This window comes from Aquarana catesbeiana, linkage group LG13 (genome assembly GCF_042186555.1).
Source record: "Aquarana catesbeiana isolate 2022-GZ linkage group LG13, ASM4218655v1, whole genome shotgun sequence".
Lineage (NCBI taxonomy): Eukaryota > Metazoa > Chordata > Amphibia > Anura > Ranidae > Aquarana > Aquarana catesbeiana.
In genome coordinates this window covers 83,384,396-83,405,152 of record NC_133336.1, presented here as the reverse complement: position 1 = coordinate 83,405,152, position 20,757 = coordinate 83,384,396, and the positions used below count along the sequence as shown (strand labels likewise).

The 20,757-nt window shown below is 42.5% G+C and overlaps 1 protein-coding gene across 10 annotated transcripts in view; it reads left to right on the top strand.

Annotated features, from left to right (window-relative positions):
* The window catches only part of PCNX1 (pecanex 1), a 307,205-nt gene that overhangs the window by 163,829 nt on the left and 122,619 nt on the right, over positions 1-20,757 (top strand). For all 10 annotated transcript variants that reach the window (XM_073609815.1, XM_073609817.1, XM_073609816.1 and 7 more), the window contains 4 exons: positions 6,605-6,758; positions 17,931-17,963; positions 18,091-18,262; positions 18,971-19,081. In XM_073609815.1, the coding sequence (XP_073465916.1) occupies positions 6,605-6,758; positions 17,931-17,963; positions 18,091-18,262; positions 18,971-19,081 (470 nt within the window). The remainder of the gene's footprint in view (positions 1-6,604; positions 6,759-17,930; positions 17,964-18,090; positions 18,263-18,970; positions 19,082-20,757) is intronic.

The following is a 20,757-nucleotide window of genomic DNA, read 5'->3' as shown; positions in this document are numbered from 1 at the left end:
TTAGAATTATAATGAGTACTAAGTATTGATGTAAAAAGGCCAAAGTAAGGGGACTGTAGGGAAATTGTGGAATGGATTACAGAAACAAGAAAAAAAGAACAGAATAGGGTATAGACCTACACGAGCATAGATCATGTACAGTATACATCTTTAGACCATACATTAGTGTACAGATGGTACTCCTCAAAAACCTAAGGACAGAGACATATTATATTACTGTATTTATCTCTATTTCTTCGTTAAGGCGATTGGGTGTCATACTGTTTAGAGTGTATATCCAGAAAGTTTCTTGCCTACATAGGCGTTGGAATCTTTCGGCAGGGGTAAAACGGTCTGATATAGATTCTATGACCCACACATTTAAATCTGAAATGTTTTGTTGATGGGTAGTAAAATGACGAGCAGTGCTGTATAAAGGATTGTTCACTTGCACTGCTCTTCTATGCTCCCCAAACCTAGCGTGTAGAGTTCTGATAGTTCTACCTACATATAAGAGCCCACAGTGGCAAGAAATGCAATATATAACGTAGGTCGTTGAGCAATTGAAAAAGAATTTTATGGTGTATTGGTTACCATTGGTGTTAAAGGTTTTTTTGCCATGTGTGACATGGGAGCAAGTGAGACATAGCGCTTTATTGCACCGGTACATGCCAACTAATGGAATGAGGGTAAGTTGTTTAGATATAAGAGATTTTTTCTGAACTGGGATTTTGCTCAGAGCAATTTTAGTCTTGACGTTGGGGGCCCTACGATAAGCGAATTGAGGGACAGTAGGTAAGGAAGGTGCTAAATGAGGATCCTGAGTTAGAATCGGCCAGTGTTTTTTGATAATCTGTTCCATCTTCTTATGACTCGCATGGAACTGCGTAATAAATCTGGTCGTAGGCTCTGTTTTCCGAGTCTTCGGGTTGGGTAAGGTATCTGTCAGATAGAGGGAGGCAGCTTCACTGATGGTATTAGAGGGCTAACCCTTGTCGATGTATTTTTTGGAAAGAGTAGTGCATTGGGAACTGTAGTCCTCTAGTCTAGTACAGTTTCTCCTGAGCCGATGGAACTGGCTTTTGGGTATTTTGTTCACCCACCTGGGATGGTGACAACTGGAAAAATGCAAAAATGAATTTCCGGCTGTACAATAACCCCACACCATAATCCCCCCTCCACCAAATGACTTGGGCCAGTGCACAAAGCAAGGTCCATAAAGACATGGATGAGCATGTTTGGGGTGGAGAAACTTGACTGGCCTGCACAGAGTCCAGACCTCAACCTGATAGAACACCTTTGGGATGAATTAGAGTGGAGACTGCGAGCCAAGCCTTCTCGTCCACATCCGTGCCTGATCTCACAAATGCGCTTCTGGAAGAAGGGTCAAATGTTCCCATAGACGCACTCCTAAACCTTGTGGGTAGCCTTCCCAGAAGAGTTGAAGCTGTTATAGCTGCAAAGGTGTGCCAACTCAATATTGAACTCTACCGACTAAGACTGGGATGCCATTAAAGTTCATGTGTGTGTAAAGCTAGACGTCCCAATAATTTTGGTAATATGTATATGGATTTCTTTGTGGGTGAACACCTGGGCAGTTACTTCAAGCATAGAGTGCCGTGGCTACCCTTGGAAATATATATATATATAATATTTTCATACCTCAACGAATTTTCGCTTAGCAGTTTTTTTCTATGGTGCCCTGGGATATTTAAATCTCAAAATGCTCTATTATGCAAACACGGACTTCAGCTAGGAATTTGCCACTTTGGCCTTTCCCATCTAACACTCATGTCCTAGAGCAGTGATGGCAAACCTCAAGGTTCACCATCACTGCCCTAGAGTAAGACGTAAAGTAGATGGGCCAAAGCTCTGGTATTGTATCTTAACTAGAATTAACATGCCGTGCCACACGTTTTTTGGTGTTCCAGGGACTCTCTAGAAAAAATTAAACACAGTGCTTTATTAACATTCACATCACTGCAGGTAAATATCAAGGTGTCTCCAGTACATCCTGCTGCTCAGTCTGTGCTTTATTGAATGCCCACATCTGCAGCAGCTATGGCTAAATAAATACTTTTGCACAAATGAGAAAAATAACATTTCTTTATCGTGCATCATGGGACACAGAGCACCATAGTAATCACTCTGTGGGTATATAGGCACCTTCAGGTGATGGACACTGGTATACCCAATACAGGAAGTTCACTCCTTATATAACCCCTCCTCCTTCGAGGAGCACCTCAGTTTTTTCGCCAGTGTCTAAGGTGTTGGTCACGAGTGAATATGTGCTCTTAAGAGCTCCATGAGGGATCCCTGCTGGATTTAAACAGCCTCCATAGACCGGATCCATCCAAAGTACCACTGAGGCCAAGGTGGATGGTACCCAGGCCTCATATACGAAGCATGAGGTTTTGCCTGTAACGCCTCTTTGTAGGGCTGGACCCCAGGACCCAGGACTTTTTGGTCATGCTACATTACCTAAAGTTTTTCCTGAGGGGTGCTATACAGATCCAAGGGAGTGGAACTCCTATAACCCGGTCCTTGAAGGTTTGCTAATGCAGCCCGCCGTGATGGGTAAAGTTTGGATCTGTCTGTTACAGCAGTATCCTGCAGTGAGAAAAAGGTAAGGGAAGAAGCCTAGGAACTGGCCTCCACCGTCAGACTCTAGAGGAAAGCCTCAGGGTCAGTCCCAGGCACAGAAGAAGACCCGGGGCTGGAAAGCTGCAAAGCAGAATTCAAAAGCATCATTATGAAGAGGCCCCCCACCCCTCGCCAGAGTGTGGGGGGGGGGGGACTTATGCAATACTCAGAAGTCTGGCAAGAGGAAATCAGGACAGATGGGTCATCTCCACGGTGTCTCTAGAATACAAACTAGAATTTCAGGAGTTTCCACCGTCTTGTTTTCTGAGATCAAACATTCCCAAAGATCCAGGGAAAAAGCAATCTCTGTTTTGGGCATTAGAACTATTACTTACTCAGGGGGTGATCATACAGATCCCCACAGAAGAGCAAAGTTTGGGGTTTTATTCAAACCTCTTTATGGTACCAAAACCGAATGGGGATGTCAGACCTACTCTAGATCTAAAGAATCTAAATCAGTTCCTGAAGAGATCCGCTCCTTTCGCATGGAGTCGATCAGGTTAGTAGTTTCTATCCTACAAGGAGGAGAACCTCTGGCGTCTATCGACATCAGGGATGCATATATGCATGTCCCTATATTTCCCGCTCACCAAAGGTTTCTGCGATTCGAAGTAAAACAGCAGCATTTTCAATTTGTAACCTTGCCCTTCGGGCTAGCTACAGCACCCTGGGTGTTCACAAAAGTGCTGGCCCAACCTCTAGCCAGGTTAAGGGTACAGAGCATATAACAGTCTTGGCGTACCTAGACGATCTATTGCTTATAGACCAATTGGTGGCTCGTTTGGAGCAAAGTGTACGCATTACAACCAGTTACCTGGTAAGTCTGGGTTGGATTCTCAACCTAGAGAAGTCTCCTTAAAACCGCTAAAAAAGCTGGAGTATTTGGGCCTGATCATAGACACAGCCCAGAAAAAGGTGTTCTTGCCTCAGGCAAAAATCAACTCCATAAGAGAGCTGCTGCTGATGGTCAGGTCGAAAGGAGATCCCTCCATTCGCCTTTGCATGAGGTTGTTAGGAAAGATGGTGGCTTCATTCAAAGCGGTTTCCTGTGCCCAGTTCCATTCGAGACTGTTGCAAAACAGTATCCTGTCTGCTTGGAACAAAACGATCCAAGCTTTAGACTTGCCAATGCGGCTGTCCCCAAGAATGTCCCAAAGCCTCAGTTGGTGGTTACTAACCCAGAATCTGCTGAAAGGAAAATCCTTCAGACCAGTTAGTTATCTGGAAAGTGGTAACGACAGACACCAGCCTTTCAGGCTGGGGAGCAGTTCTAGAGAAGACAACTGTCCAGGGACAGTGGTCAAGAACCGAAAGAGCCTTGCCCATCAATATCCTAGAGATTCGGGCAGTGCGTCTAGCTCTGAAGGCCTGGACTTTCAGGTTACGGGATTGTCCTGTCAGGATCCAATCTGACAATGGCACAGCTGTGGCCTATATCAATCACCAAGGGGGCACCAAGAGTCTTGCAGTGCAGACAGAGGTGAACCATATTCTAACTTAGGCAGAAAGGTATGTTCCGCACCTATCGGCAGTTTTGATTCCAGGAGTAGAGAATTGGCAGGCGGACTACCTGAGTCGCCAGCAGTTATTCCAGGTGGAATGGTCTCTTCACCCCGACATTTTTTGGGCTTTTTGCCAAAGATGAGGGACTCCGGACGTAGATCTTCTAGCATCCAGATTCAACGTGAAGTTAGTCAACTTTGTGTCAAGGACAAGGGATCCACTCGCATGCGGAACAGATGCGTTGGTGACCCCGTGGGATCAGTTCTCACTGATCTATGCATTTCCCCCTATTCAGTTGCTGCCACGACTTCTTTGCAGGATCAAGCTGGAAAGAAAGCCGGTAATTCTGGTAGCACCAGCAAGGCCCAGAAGGTCATGGTATGCAGAAATCATAAAGATGGCAGTGGAGGATCCATGGGCCCTTCCACTACGGCCAGACCTACTCTCACAGGGGTCGATATGCCATCCTACCTTACGAGCGCTAAATTTAATGGTTTGGCTATTGAAACCCACATTCTGAAGAAACGTGGGCTATCCAGGTCAGTTATCTATACCTTGATTAATGCAAGGAAACCAGCTTCCAGAACTGAATTATAACTAAATTATACAGTCTGGAAGGCATGTTTCCTGGTGTGAATCCAAGGGTTGGTACCCTCGGAGGTATATCATAGGCAGAATTCTTGCCTTTCTACAATTAGAGGTAGAAATGAAGTTGGCCTTGAGTACTATTAAAGGCTAAGGCACAGCTTTATTGGTCTTATTTCAAAGACTGCTTGCTACACATTCTTTAGTCCGGGGTTTTATGCAAGGGGTGATGTGGCTTTTTCCGCCAGTTAAATCACCTTTGAACCCCTGAGACTTGAACTTTGTTTTGTCAGTGCTACAAAAACAGCCATTTGAACCGATGCAGCATATTCCCTTCTGACAAGGAAGTTGGTGTTCTTGGTTGCTATATCCTCAGCAAGGAGGGTTTAGGAATTGGCTGCTCTTTCTTGTAAAGAGACATACTTAATTATTCATGAGGACAGAGTGGTGGTATGCCCTCGTCCAGATTTTTTGCCAAAAGTGGTCTAAGGTTTTAACCTGAACCAAGATATTGTCCTGCCATCGTTTTTTTCCAAAACTATGTTCCAGGGAAGAGAAGTTACTACATTGTCTTGATGTGGTGAGAGTGGTCAAAGTCTATTTTAAAGACGACTGCTCAGATTCGGAAGACTGATGTCTTATTTTTTTCTGCCCGAAGGTCCTAAGAAAGGACAGGCAGCGTTGAAATCCACTGTCGCTAGGTGGATTCAGCAGGTTATAATTCAGACTTATGATTTAAGGGGTAAGATTCCACCTTTTCAAGTCAAAGCGCACTCTACCAGGGCGGTTAGTGCTTCTTGGGCAGTTCATCACCAGGCCTCCATGGCTCAGATCTGTAAGGCCACAACCTGGTCTTCAGTACATACATTCACCAAGTTTTTTTTTATCAGCTGGATGTAAGAAGACATGAGGATATCGCCTTTGGGAGCAGTGTGTTGCAGGCAGCAGTATAAGTCCTCAAGTCTGGGGGTGCCCTACGGGTTGTCTCTCCTTCCCCTCAAATAGCATTGCTATGGGACGTCCCACATAGTGATTACTATGGTACTCTGTGCCCCATGATGTACAATAAAGAAAATAGGATTTTTATAACAGCCTACCTGTAAAATCCTTTTTTTGAAGTACATCATGGGACACAGGGGTCCCTCCCTTCTTTTTGGTGTTTAGATATATTGCTTTGCTACAAAAATTGAGATGCTCCTGGAAGGAGGAGATGTTATATAGGGAGTAAACTTCCTGTATTTGGGTATCCCAGTGTCTATCACCTGAAGGTGCCTATATACCCACATAGTGATTACTATGGTGCGCTGTGTCCCATTATGTACTCCAAGAAAAGGATTTTTACAGGTAAGCTGTTATAAAAATCCTATTTTTTGATTTTAGGTTATTCTGTGACCATGTGCACGACAATTAAAATATATCTTTGCACATAGCAAAATAAAGACTAAAATTTTCGGGGGGGGGGGGAAGCTTCCCTTTCTGTAATAAAACCTTTGAAATAAAAGTGCCAGGACAGATAGAAAACCCCCAGAATGACCCTTTTTTTGGAAAGTTGCCACTCCAAGGTAATTTTTAATTGTTTTTACAATTTTGTGGAAATTAAGAAACTTGCTGGTATCGAGGTGAATAAGACGTGTACGTAGAAATTGTCTTTCGCTTTCCCAAAGCTCCTAACATAATGGAAACAAGAAAATCATGCAAGAAGTTTTGCATGCAGAGAATATTTTCATTAAAGAATTTGTGCTGTAAGACCACTGTAAATAAAAAAAAAAATTCCATAGTCTCTTACATTTATATAAACTCCTTATTTGTGGTGAGCTCTGAGCTGTAGAATGCATTTTTTTTTTTGTGGTGTTCTTTTCATATAATTTTAATGTAATTATTTTCTTCAATTTAGGAACAGGGAGATCCTAGAAAACGTGCTGGCTATCGCTCTTGCCATTCTGGTTGCCTTTCTGGGCTCTGTACTTCTCACGGGAGGCTTCTTCAAAGATATCTGGGTCTTCCAGTTTTGTCTTGTTATTGCCAGCTGTCAGTACTCTCTGCTTAAGGTGAGTACTTTTTTTTTTTTTTTGTCTTGGTTTGACAAGCTGTAGCTTCTTTATAATTCTCGATTTGTATAGTCAGGCGTTGTCAAAATTATCTTGGCTGTGGGGACAATCAAGGTGCCTACAGACCATAAGATTGTCATAATGGACCATTCAGGTGATGGGCAAAACTTCTGTCTAGTCAATATGATTTCCTTCCAGAAAGGCTGGCCAAAGGAGTGTTTTCAGACTGTGAAGCCTTGCAAACCTTCCTCCATTGTCCAAGTAAGAACATGTGTGACCCAAGTAGTCCTCCTTAAAATGGAAGTTTTGCCTACAGCCTCTAAAGAGATGGTTTGATTTTGCATTGATGTTCAGCCATTTTTGGTCTCTTTAAAATGATATTCAAGGTTTGTTTAAAAAAAAAAAAAAAAAAAAAACATATGCCATACTTGCCTGCTCTGTACAGTGTTTGTTCTTAGAGCAGACCCTATTATCTTCTCGAGTCACCCATCAGTGCTCCAGGTTCCTCCCCCTAGACCTGTGTCCCCAATAGCAAGCTGCTTGCTATGGGTGTACTGGTATGTGCTTGCTCCCGAGCACCGCTCTGTGCGGACATAAGACAGTCATGTCTTGGCCCGCCCCTGCTCTCTCCTCATTGGCCAGTGACTCCTGCTGCTGTCTCAGCCAGTGAGGAGAGACACAACTGAGACTCCTGTGAACATTGCTGGATCGAGAGGGGCTCAGGTGTGGGTATTGGGGCATATTGCTGATGCCGCATAGTGGACTCAATTTAGATTATATTAAATAGTGATGAATAGGACATTGTATTCTGCAAAAAATATATTCTTCATTTGGGTCATTACCCATGCACACATCATTTTTCTGGAGTGTGAGAACCTCTTAGCTAATCTATGAACATCACTCCCTGCCTTCTCCCCTGTTGCACCCTACCTTCCTTAGGAGATATCTTGGGCTCCCTGCCACTAGGTGCTCCACAGATACTTGTGAGCACCTCTTGTGGGAATCCCTCACATATATCAGTATGACGGATCTCAAGGACAGTGGTCCTGCAGGCTTTGCCAGCTTCCAATCCACTAACAATTCCAGGGTGGATTGCAATTTCCTTCCACAGGACCTGACACCTATAGTCCTTTTAAACACCTTTCAGGGCAGACTGTATTCCTTTTTATCCAGGAAGGAATTCTCGAATACTATGTATGATTTAAAACCATACATGTAAAGTGCTGTCCTCATCAAACATAGGTAATGTCCTATTAAATCTGTAATACACCACATGCAATTTGTTTGAAGTTTGTTGACTTTGAAAGTCCACAAAAAAAGTCCTTTTTATATTCAAAATAATAAAATAATAAAGTAATAAAAAAAATCCACAAAAGTGCTTGTGAAAACAAAAGATCCAAATTCTCTCTTGCCAGGATATGAGTAATCCAGTCCAGCCACCACCACCAGAAAAGATGACCAAACTCCTTACCCTGTAATATGACCCCTATATCACAAGGTCAAAAAGAGTCGCTTGTTTTCCCTATTCCATGCGCCTTCCTGATCCACCCCTGCTCAGATGTCTTTCCCAGGATCGCATTGAAAACTCGCAGAACCCACACAGATGGTTTCTAGGGCATACATCTGACACCACAAGGCCGTGGGACTGCAGGTATTCAGCCACTCAAGCCGCTACACCTCTTCCTGCATGGACCATATAATTAAAAAGGAAGCATACTGCACATAGCGTGACACTGTTTAAAATCTGCTGTTTAAGCTTAGTGTATTGTATGTGCTTTCAAAAATCATTTTTGTGCAAAATCAGCAAACATTAAATAATACTTGTGATATACAAAATGGCACTATCAGCATCAGTGACCAGCGTACATACACTTTTTGTTACAAATTACCCCGAAGACGTTGTTTGTAATGGAACGCCACGTCAGGCGGGTGGGGCACAGTGTAACATTATGTTTTTGCGCATGCGTGCTGGTTACTGATGCCGACAGCATCATTTTGTATATCGCAAGTAGTATTTAGTGTTTGATTTTACACTCAAACTTTTTTGGAAAACGTATACACTAAGATATCACGTTATGTGCAGTGTGCATCGTCTGTCTGGAAAATCCTTCTCAGAAACTTAGAATTATTTTCATTTCTCCCAAGCTTCGGACTCGATTCTGCCATAAATTCTTGACTTTGAAATCCTCCAAATCTGTAAGCAAGTCCTCCTTGCAATAAGGGATAAAACAAAGAGAAACCAGCACAAGGGACCTAAGCATAGTAAAATTAATAGCTGTTCATTAAAAATTTTATAAAAACAAGATGCACTTGCAAGAGGACATCTGCGGTTATAAGATGGAGTGTCATGCTACCTCCTGAACTGCTCATGTCATCCAGCTGATCTGATTGTGACCTGCTCGGCCATACTGTGGAGTGAGCTGCCCTGCTGCTGGAAGCTGCTTACAGAAGCCGGTTTTGCTGCTGACACTTGTAAAGCTCGCCCTTTGGGATGTCGTGTGCCTGTAAAAGAACACCTTTCTGGGGGAAGGATGAGGAGAGGGGAATCCCCCTAGAAACACGTTCTGTTATGGGCACACGCCATTAGAAGACTAAATCCATGTGGGCAAGCTTCACAAGTGTCAGCGCCAAAACCGGGCTTCTGTCAGCAGCTTCCAGCAGGTGAACAGTGCTGCTTACTCCGCAGCCTGGCCAGGCAGTTCACCATTGGATCAGCTAGATAACACCAGCAGTCCAGGTGGTACAGCAGTGCACTGTCTCATTATGCCTACAGCCCCTGCAAATGTTCTTTTTAGAAGTTCATCTGCTTTTTGTTCAATTTTCAATAAACACCTATTGTTTTTACTATACTTCGATCCCTTGCGCTTGTTTCTATTTGTTTATCTTTGCATGTATCCAGAGCTCCCTCCTCTGGTTTCCTGGCAGCATGGGACTTCCAGAGTAGCAAGATGTCAGATTCCTCTATTAAAGTGGATGTAAACCCCCAAATTTTTATTTTTTTTTTTTTTTTAGATCATACTGTAGAGTATAAGATTTCCTATCATTTGAGCCCAGTCTTGCCACACAGAGTTAATCCATCTCTGAGCAATCCTCTTTTATTGTTCAGTGAAATAAATCTTGACAAACTGAGAAAAACTTTGTCAAATACTCCCCCTTGCTGTGAGTGACAGGTGCTTTACATATCTCGTGCACTAGCCTAAGACATGCAGTATTTTTCTTCAGCAGTTCTGCAAGCATTGGCTGTTCCACACCTCAGCATAATTTGGCATGCTGAAGTCATGTGGTTACTTTCCTGTCTGTTCACTGGATGTTAGAGATCATAGCAGAAGTTCAGTGTAAGAAATACACAGGAGAAAATGCATATTGACAAGGAGTGTAGAGGTGGGCGGGGAGTCTACTGACATCACGACTCCGCCCACCGAGCTCCAGACAACAGACCCACCCACAGAATATGCAGTTTTTCAGGTCTAATAACAGACAGAGGGGAGACATTTGACAGGTAAAGATACATGCAGGAGGCTTGTATATCCCTATAGATAAACCCCTATGGCAGTAGTTTAGAAAGGGTGACATTGGGTTTACATCCACTTTAAGCATTTAGCCACCTGTGTTTATTACACACATCACTTTCCACACAAACTAATAGCTCAAAGGTGTCTGCCATTTTATTAACCACACTCATCCTGATGCTATTTATGCATTTAGTTTTAACTAATTATTTATTCTATTGAGTTGGGGTGTGTGTCTGTTGACCTTTGCGGCCACCTAGTCCCAGGAAATTTCAGACATCTGGGTCAAGAATGTGGTGTCCAGCAGCTACAAGTTAGAATTTTGCTCTCCACTTTCTGCTCTGTGTGGAACATAAGATACCTACTTGCATGACCCCTTCTTTCCAGTGCATCAATGCATTTCCGTATTTTGTTGTGGACTTTCAACATTACCAATTCATTGGCCTTCCCTTTGGTCTATGCACTGTAACTCGGGTTTTTAGGTGCAAGCCCCTCTAATTGCTTTGCTTTGTGCTTGGGACATACCCATAGTGGAATAAGTAGACTACCTTCTACAGAGGGAACAGTCGGCACAGACTGTCTATGTCCACCAGACTGTTCTGACCCTGCAAAGTTTCAGATTGATCTTGGACTTCTAAAAGTCCATACTGGAACCAGTATATCAGAGTATCTAGGCCTTCTCCTGGATACTTCCCTGTTCAAGGTCTGTTTTCCAAATGAAAATCTCTCCCAAAGCTCCACTTACATGTTCAGACACTGCAGTCCAGGGAACAACTGGCACATTCCGCATTTGTGTCTGTCTTATAGGTAGAATAGGTGCCTTACATGATTGTTATCCCTATGCTCTCGAAAAATAGGAAGTTGACTGCGCTCTAAAACCTGGTACACGCTAGTTTCTTTTCGTTAAACCCAGCAGGTTGCTTCTGTTGGACCGGCTGCCTTACACAAGGGCCAAATGTCGGCCGGCTTCTAAGGAGCCAGCTAATACCGCCCAATATTCAGCCTGTGTGTGTGTGATATACGGCTCTTTAGCTACCATCACACCTGGAAAGCATTTTCTCCTGGTGCAACGCAAGGATTTTGCATCCTAGCAAATATTTTGTGGCACGATTCCTGTCTTTCTCCAGTCTGGCCTGGTTTAACAATTGTACTCAAAATTTGGTGTCTGGGAAGTTTTTTTCCCCCAATGGGGAATCACTAACATCCCGTTTAACCATATACATAAAGGCATCCGTTATTTATCTCTTAAACATGCATCTTTTGTTAATTCAGTTAAATTTAAAAATGAAAAATAAAGAACCGCTACTGAACGTACTGTAATATCACCTAGCACATGGTTGGAGCAGAAAGTCATATATAGTTATTGCATATTTTTTTTTCCCCTAGTCAAAGATTTTAGCTGTTCTGGATTCTCAACACTTTTTTCATAGGCTTCTTTAGGAGAAACATGGAGGATCATACATAAAGTACTAATGGAATCCATTGCTTAAAACACTGTTAAATATACTATGTTCATTCTGAGCCAGTGAGCAGAGGGCCCTTCTGGACTGAAACTTTTTGTAACTACTACTATACTAGAGTTTGCTTTTATCGCATACAGTGCCCCTGGTCTAAGATACATGGGATTGCTTGCTCAGACATGGTATGTTTGATGCAACTGAATCCATTAGTACTGTTAATCTACAATCCTGCATGTTTCTCCTGAAGAAGTGTACAAAATGCGTTGAGAATCCAGAACAGCTCTAAACTCTTTAATTGGAAAAAAATATATGCAACAACCATATATGACTTTCTGCTGTGACTCTGGGGGAGTGGACTGCATTATAGAAATCTGTATCAGTAGCGGTTCTTTTAGTATTTATTTTTAAACCTTTTTGAGTGAATTATAGTGCACACACACACACAGACCCACACTATATTATATATATCTCTGTGCTAAAATTGGTGTTTACATAATTTTATAGTATGAATGTTTGAATTGTGTACACATTATGTAATCAAATACACACAAGAACAAAATATCAAAACCCTTCCAGTGCCTAAGTGCTAATATTGTTTTTTTTTTTTGTTTTTTTTGTTTTTGATCCATCAAAGTAACTCTGTAAAACGCTTGCATAAATAGAACCTTCACCTTCCTATTTTTGGGCACCTTGAGGTTTGACCCTCACTACAAACATCTATAGCGCATATCCTTTTATTTTTTGAAGGCTGTCACACATATTGCTCCCCAGTGACTCTGTGGGGATCTCAGTCTAGATCTATCTGCCTTTTTAACCTATCAGGGATATTCCCTTGTCTGCTCTCGCAATTACTTCCTCATTGCCGTCACCTTTGCAAGGCAAATTGGTGGCCTTAATCACAAAGGAACCCCTTCTTTATCGTATATCACAGGACACAGAGCCAGTTATTATAACTACTTGGGTTATACGCCACCTATAGGTGAATGGACAATCGTAGATCCATCAAACAGGAAGTCCTCCCCTATATAACCCCTCCTTCACAGGAAGCGCACCATTTTTTTCGCCAGTGTCTGTAAGGTTGTGGTCACTGATGCATTTGCTCTTGGAGCACACTTGGGGTTCTTAACGGTACTATTAGGAATCATGGACTTCAATTGAATCCATTCAAAAAAAGCTATCAGCCAAAATGGATGGTGCCCTGGCCTCATTGGAAAGAAAATTCCTCACGGTTTTGCCTGTAATGCATCCTTATGGCGCTGGACCCTGCATATTGGAGCCCTGTGCAGTGTTTGTTCTGACCAAGGTGCTTTCCTACAGGGTGCTATACAGGTCCAGGGGAGTGGACTCACATTAAGAGGGACCCAGTCCCTTAAGGTCTTTTATGACAGCTCGCCGTGATTGGGTGAAGATTGGACTCCTGTTATGTTCAGAGTCCTGCAGCAGTAATGGTAAGTCTGCTTTTTTTGCAGTTTCCCTTTTTTTTTTATTTAAAAAAAAAAAAAAAAGAGAGAGAGAGATGTGACTATTTTCCCGGTGGCCACAAGGAGCAGTATGCTGTTTAATCATGCTATGTCATGTGGGCTGCGGTATCTCTTCCAGCCACTAGAGGGCGCAGGCTCGCTCAGTATGGCCTATTTTTACAGTATATAAGCAGGAAGAGATGCCTATTTAAACAAGGCATTTCCCTGTTCTGCCTAGCAACATGACAGGGATCTACTGCTCCCTTTCATCGGGAGCAGTGATCTCTGTCATGTTGTAGTGAGCCCATCCTCCCCCCACAGATAGAATCACTCCCTAGGACACACTTAACCCCTTGGCCTTGATCGCCCCCTAGCGTTTAACCCCATAAAGGCAGAAATGGCAAGAATACTTGTATACCTGCATGTTTGCATACCTAAATACTTACATAACTGCATATTTGGGTACCTGAATACTTACATACCTAAGGGATTGCATTAGTGGTAAACCAACATTCCTTTAGGCCTGCATCCATGGAGGACTGTATATTAGGTTTGCTAATATAGTTGCTGCATTATTTACCTGTTATTCCAGTTAAGTGGTTCCAGAAAAGAGAGGCAGCCGGGGGAGGCAGGTACACCGCTGTCAGGTTCAGGGATCTGGTGGTGTCCACATCTCTCGATGGACAGTTGTGTCAGGTGCATCTGAGCCACTGTGGTGTTTGGCATTGCAGTGTTGCCTGACGCATTCATTTTTTGTCAGATAGACTGAGGCCGCATCACCTTGATCATGTCTGATCTCGGTTGATCAAAGCCTAAGCAGGATCAAGCCTGGTTTAGTATATGGAGGGGAGACTGCCCGGGAATACCAGATGCTGTAAGCTTTTCCCCACCTGGATGAGGGAGGCATCTGAGGCGGTTGTGTTTTGGGAGTATCTCAGGCCAGAAGATCTTGGGGCAGTCTCTGAGGTGGTTTGTTCCATCTTTAGCTTGCAGAAACCTGGTAGGTTAAGTGCACCTCTTGGGACTGTCTGGGTCTGCCAGAGTCGTCGGTCTTTGCCTTGCATTTGCTCTTGGAGCAGAAGTTATGTGCTCATTATTGTGCGACAATTAAATGGTAGCAGTTCCAAAACCAAATAGGGACATGAGGTCTATCTTAAGATCTCAAGCCGCTGAACATTCTTCTGTTCAGTGATGACCTCTCTCCAAGAGGTAGATTTTGGGGTCCAAAATCATCTGTAAATGCAAGTCTTCATGTGGTTGTTTGTCTCCAGGCTCATCAGGGATTTCTGTATTTGCAGTGGAAAGCCTTTTTTTTTTTCTTTTGAGAATCTTCCCTTTGGGTTGTCCATAGCTCCGGAGTGTACACAAAGCGTCTAGCCCCAGTGCTGGGCTTGCTGAAGACACCTCAATACTCATTACCTCAATAATCTTTGCTCAGGAAGCAGTCGATTCCAGAGGTCCCTGCAATATATTTCTACAGGAGAAAGATGTATTTAGGTTAAAGCACGTTCCCTACATACAGTCCTACTCCAGATCTTGGTAGAGGATCATTCTCTCTGTCTTGAACTTGAAGATCCAGGCATTGGATTGCCTGAAGGCTCTGTTTCCGGGGTGTTGCAAGGCAAAAATTAGTGGTTGATATTCTTCCTTTTCAGGAATTTAGGGAATAATAACAACTGATGCCAGTCTTTCTAAGTTGATTTGGGGTTGGCTACAGTTCAGGAGGCTTGGTCTCCACATGAGGGAATATTGTCTATCTATATCTTGGAATTTTTGGCCAGTCGGCCTTGCACTGGATTATACAACAAACCAGTTGTAGGTTCACTCTGAAAATGCCTTTGCAGGCATATATATCAACCACCATGGCAGTACCAGAGGTCATGCGACTCAGGGAGGTGTACCACATTCTGTCTGGGACAGTACAAGTACTGTTTCTATCGCCAATACATATTCCAGGTATAGGATAGTGACAAGGGGAACTTTGCAGGGGAATCTACTAGATTCCAAGTTCTACAACAGTTTGGGACAGGTGTCTCCGGGACAAGAGTCCCATTGCCAATAGGGGTAAATGTACTGGAAACACCTTAAGGTCCGGTTCTCCCTTATTTGACTTTTTTGGTGTTTCGGATTCTGCCACATCTTTTGTGAAGAATCCGTAAGGTGGTAACACTGATATTAATGTTGGCCAAATTAGCCCAGGAGGCCTTGGTACACTGACATTGCGAGTCTTGCTGGGGTTGCTCCTTGGATACTCCCAGTCCAGCGGGACCTGATGGTCTTGAGTCCCGTATCTCAGCACTGTTGAGCCCCTGGAAGCCAGCTTTGGGGAACTTCAATTGCAGGACTTGAAAATATTTTTTTGCCTGGGGTAAAGCTAGGAAGTGGCACCTGCTGAAATATGAGTGGGAGATTTTCTTTTTTTTCTCCAATTGGTAGAGGAAAGGAGTTGGCCTTAAGTACCACTAAGAGTTCGTCCCTATCCATTTTTTCCAGGGTCCGTTGTTTCTCACTCCTTGTTTAATACCTCATACAGCATGTAACTTGGACAGTCCCATCTGTAAGGCCATTCTTGTGTCCTTGGGACTTGAATTTGATCTTGACCCACTGGATTAACTGTGGGTATAGGATTAGGTATATGGTAGTGTATGATATTTTTTATTTATTTATTTTATGGTTGAACTAGATGGACTTGTCTTTTTTTCAACCTGACTAACTATGTAACTGTCCTTGCAGAGGCCACTTTTTGAACCAATCGGGGGATTCTGTTGGTCCTGTTATCTTGGAAGGTGGCTTCTTTGGTTGCTATCACTTCACTAAGTGGAGTGTCAGAGTTGGCGGCTCTTTCATGCAAGAAGCCTTTCTTGATCTCGCATCATAAGGTGATGTTGAGTCCTCATCCATTTTTATTGCCTAAAGTGGTTTCTAGTTTTCACTTGAATCAGGACAGTGTCTTGCCTATTATTTTTCTCCTAATCCACAATTGGCAGGAGGAAAGATCGCTACCTACTCTAGAGGTAGTTCAGACGCTCAGGGTCTACTTGAGTTGTTGGCACAAGTCAGGAATCCTGGTTTGTGCTGCCAGAAGAGCCCAGGAAGGGTAGGCGGCATCCAGGTTGAATATTTAGCAGTGGATTTGCCAGTTTATTAATGATGCCTATGGTTTTAATGGCAAAAACCCTTTTTTTTCTGGGGAGAGATTCTCTACCAGTTGTGGGGGAGTATCTTGGGCCATCCGTGATCGGGTGGTGGTGGCCCAGGTGTACAAGACCACTATTAAGGCCTCTTTCACACGGATGATCCGTATGTCCGTTTTTCATCCATCCGTTTTCGGATGAAAAACGGACATACAGTCATCCCTATGGAGCGTCGGATGTCAGCGGTGACATGTCCGCTGACATCCGACCCCGCTCCGATCCGAAAAGTGTAACGGAGGAAAAACCTACTTTTCCCTCCGTTTTCGGATCGGATCGGATGACGACGGACACTACGGACCGTCATCATCCGATCCCCCCATAGGGGAGAGCGGCGCTCTGACAGGTCCGTCGCTGCACAGCGTGCAGCGATGCACCTGTCATCTTCCTGCTCAGCGGGGATCGGCGGAGCGATCCCCGCTGAGCCAGCGTGTGTTCACGGGGCGGATCATGACTGATCTGCCCCGTGTGAAAGAGGCCTTAGTCTTTGGTTTATACATCTACAGGATTTTTACCAGGTCAATGTCAATCATGTAGGAGATACTGCCTTTGGCCTCAGCGTATTACAAATAGAGTAGGTCCTCCTTAGGTGGCAGTTTCTATGATGGTGTCTCCCTCCTCTCAAGGATATTGCTTTGGGACATCCCAAGTAGTTCGTATTATAATAATCGGCTCTATGTCCTGTGATGTACGATAAAGAAAATAGGATTTTTCCTACAGCTTACCTCTAAAACCCTTTTCTAGGAGTACATCACAGGACACCGGTCCCTCCCCTCTTTTGGGAATGTATTGCTTGCTACAAAACTGATGTGCTTCCTGTGAAGGAGGGGTTATATAGGGGAGGACTTCCTGTTTGATCTACCAGTGTCCATTCACTTATAGGTGGCATGTAACCCAAGTAGTTATAATTTTTTTTTCTTTTACCCCCTCAATGTGGTTTCTTTCCACTATAACCAGATATTGTTCGCCCATCTCCATCCTGCTCTGTCATATTCCATAAAGATATTCTTTGCCATCTCTCCCCCTTGTTGAGGCACACGCATGAAAATGACCATATGCAAAAAAAATCACTGGTGTTTGCATGTAAAATGAGAAAGTAAATTTTTTTTTTTTTTTTTTTTTAGATCAAAATTACTATATGTAAGGGAATAATAAAATTGTTTGATATGCAGTCATGAGATTGTATATGCATAATTTCCCTATGATTTAAAAAATCTGGCATATATATGTGTGTGTCCCTTTTTTTTTTCTTTTTATTATGAAACAAAAACACATTTGAGATACAATATACATAGATATATAGCAAATGTGTTTTTTGTGTGTATGTATATGTGTATATATGTGTGTGTGTGTGTATAATATATATATATATATATATATATATATATATACACATACATCTAAAATGTGTGTGTAACATCTGCCTCGAAAGCTATCATTCAGGCAAAGTTGAAGTGTTATTTCATACATGAGCTCCATGGTTTTTGTTTTGCAAATTTCAATGTCCTGTGCATTAAAATGGATTGAAGATTTGTTTTTTCGTTTTTCCCAGAGTGTTCAGCCTGATTCTTCTTCACCTAGACATGTAAGTATATTTATATAACTGCACTGATAATGCAGTTAACTATGTTAAGTGTATAATGGTGATATTAACTTACTTTCTCCGAAGTAATAACGTCTCACTAAGTCTTTTCTATCCTTTGGTATTTTAGGGCCATAACCGTATCATAGCCTATAGTAGGCCTGTTTACTTCTGTGCCTGTTGTGGCCTTATTTGGTTATTGGATTATGGAAGCAAAAACCTGTCAGCCACCAAATACAAGTTGTATGGAATGGCCTTTACTAATCCGCTTCTTCTCATATCTGCCAGGGATTTAATCATTGGTAAGTATTCATTTTCTATGAATACTAGTTTTATTGATTGCACTATACCCAGCATTGTCGTCATATATACTTATAGTTTTGAGCAGCAATATATCGCAGTAGCAGTATTAAGGGGGTGGTCTGGGAAGCTCCTCACGCCAAATGCAGAAATGGGAGCGTTTCCTGCGCCCTCTGCATTCACAGCCGAGTTGGCCAGTGACTTCACAAGTGGGATGGTAGGGGCAGTTTTCGAACTTGCATGTGGCAGCAGCAAGACCAATTTTACAGAGTCCGTGGGACTAAAGATTGCAGCAAGTACATTTGTATTCCGGACCTATCTAAAACTACCACTTCCAAAGTCCTATGCTCCAATGGTTACAGGATTTGTGTCATGGCATCCACCACAATATCCCAAATCCTTTTCAGCTAATTTAAATGTTGTTTTGTGCTCAGATTATGCTCATCTTGACAAAGTGTTTGTCCCACCTAAAAGGTTCATAAAAGGTTCACTCAGAGCAATATACAATGGAAAGGGAGTTCATTAAGAAATGAAGTATGCCTCTTAATTTCCTGTTCTTTTACACTTTTGTGATTATTGGCCTGACACCGATTTTGCATTATTGTGTTTTTTTAAGCACAATTTTTTTAAATTTGTCTCTATGTATTGCATGCATTATTTTGTGTTTGCATTTATCCATGCTAATTTTCAATTTTGCTTCTGCTCCACAGTGTTCACGCTATGTTTCCCAGTTGTGTTTTTCATCGGTCTCTTGCCTCAGGTGAACACTTTCGTCATGTACCTGTGTGAACAAGTGGATATACATGTGTTTGGTGGAAACGGTGAGATCTGCTTTCTGCACTAGTTGTTAACATGGAGCTTGGAATCCTACCTCTTAGACTTTAGGCAATTTTTATACAATTCCTTTTTAGTAACATAGCATTGAGCACCTTGAGGGTTATTCCTTACTACATGTCTATAACTTTAAGCTTTTACATAAAGTTTCCATTAACCCAGCTGCAAAAGACTTGTTTACATGCAGTGCTGTTTTAAATGGGAGGTAGGAGTATTTTGGCTGTTGGTTTTGGAACTTTTAAATACATTTAGGTCACTAAAAGTTGAATTAAACCCTCAGCGTTTTTTTTTAGCTTAACACATTGAGCACAATAAACATTCCCCATTAATGATTTAATAATTTTACCCTAGCACTTGCAGTTTACAACTTTTAGGGCGGCTGACTACTGATTCTTTGCTACTTCCCTAAACGTCTAAAAAGTTAACAGTGGGTGGTGCAGCTCTTAAATCTGTTAGCTTGGAAAAGGGAAATGGGAGGTACAAAGGAGTTACTTGCCAGCCTCGGCTACTGGGCTGTGTGTTTGTGCTTGGGTGTAACTTAATTTTTTTGGCTAACTTTTTTTTTATCTTCATCACATAAGGGACAAAAAAATCCCACCATGTGATGTTTTTATGGTGACAGATTTTCTTTAATGAGACATGCCAGGTCTAAAAGACCCAGCATGTCTCCCCTGTGCTCCACTGAATGTATTGCATTGCAGGATCGCTTTGCAATGCATCATTTCCCGGCTATGCTAGCAGGGGACATTGAGAGGCTGACCTGGAAGTGATGTCCTACACGTCGCTTTCAGGGTCACAGCAAGAAGAGGAGGAGAGCGGACCTCCCCCTGCAGCCACCGGATTTAGTATAAAATCCCCTGCTGTACAGACATGGCAGCATAAGGGTTAAAGCATATCTATACTGCATTTGAGCATCATAAACCAAAAATACAGTTTAATTCCTTTTTAATATTCAAAGCTACCTCCCCCATCTATTGATGTCTCCATACTTTATTTTGCTGAAAACTCACTTGAAAAACAACCCCCTAGCATTTCTAGCAGTGGCCGCCTTGACTAAAGGCAGATGAATTATGTAGCATTTGCTTCCTAGAATCCATCTGCCACTTAAGCCCCGGACCATTTGGCTGGCAAAAGACCAGAGCGTTTTTTGCGAATCGGCACTGCGTCACTTTAACAGACAATTGCGCGGTTGTGCGACGTGGCTCCCAAACAAAATTGACGTCCTTTTGTCCCCACAAATAGAGCTTTCTTTTGGTGGTATTTGATCACCTCTGCGTTTTTTATTTTTTGTGCTATAAACAAAAAATAGCGTCAATTTTGAAAAAAACACATTTTTTTTACTTTTTGCTATAATAAATATCACCACAAAAATATATAAATTTTTTTTATCCCTCAATTTAGGCCGATATGTATAATTCCTATTTTTGGTAAAAAAGATCGCAATAAGCGGTTGATTGGTTTGCGCAAAAGTTATAGCGTCTACAAAATAGGGGATAGTTTTATAGCATTTTTATTATTTTTTATATTAGTAATGGTGGTAATCAGTGATTTTTGGCGCTATTTTGGGACCATTCACATTTATACAGCGATCAGTGCGATTAAAAATGCATTGATTACTGTGTAAATGTGACTGGCAGTGAAGGGGTTAACCACTAGGGGCGCT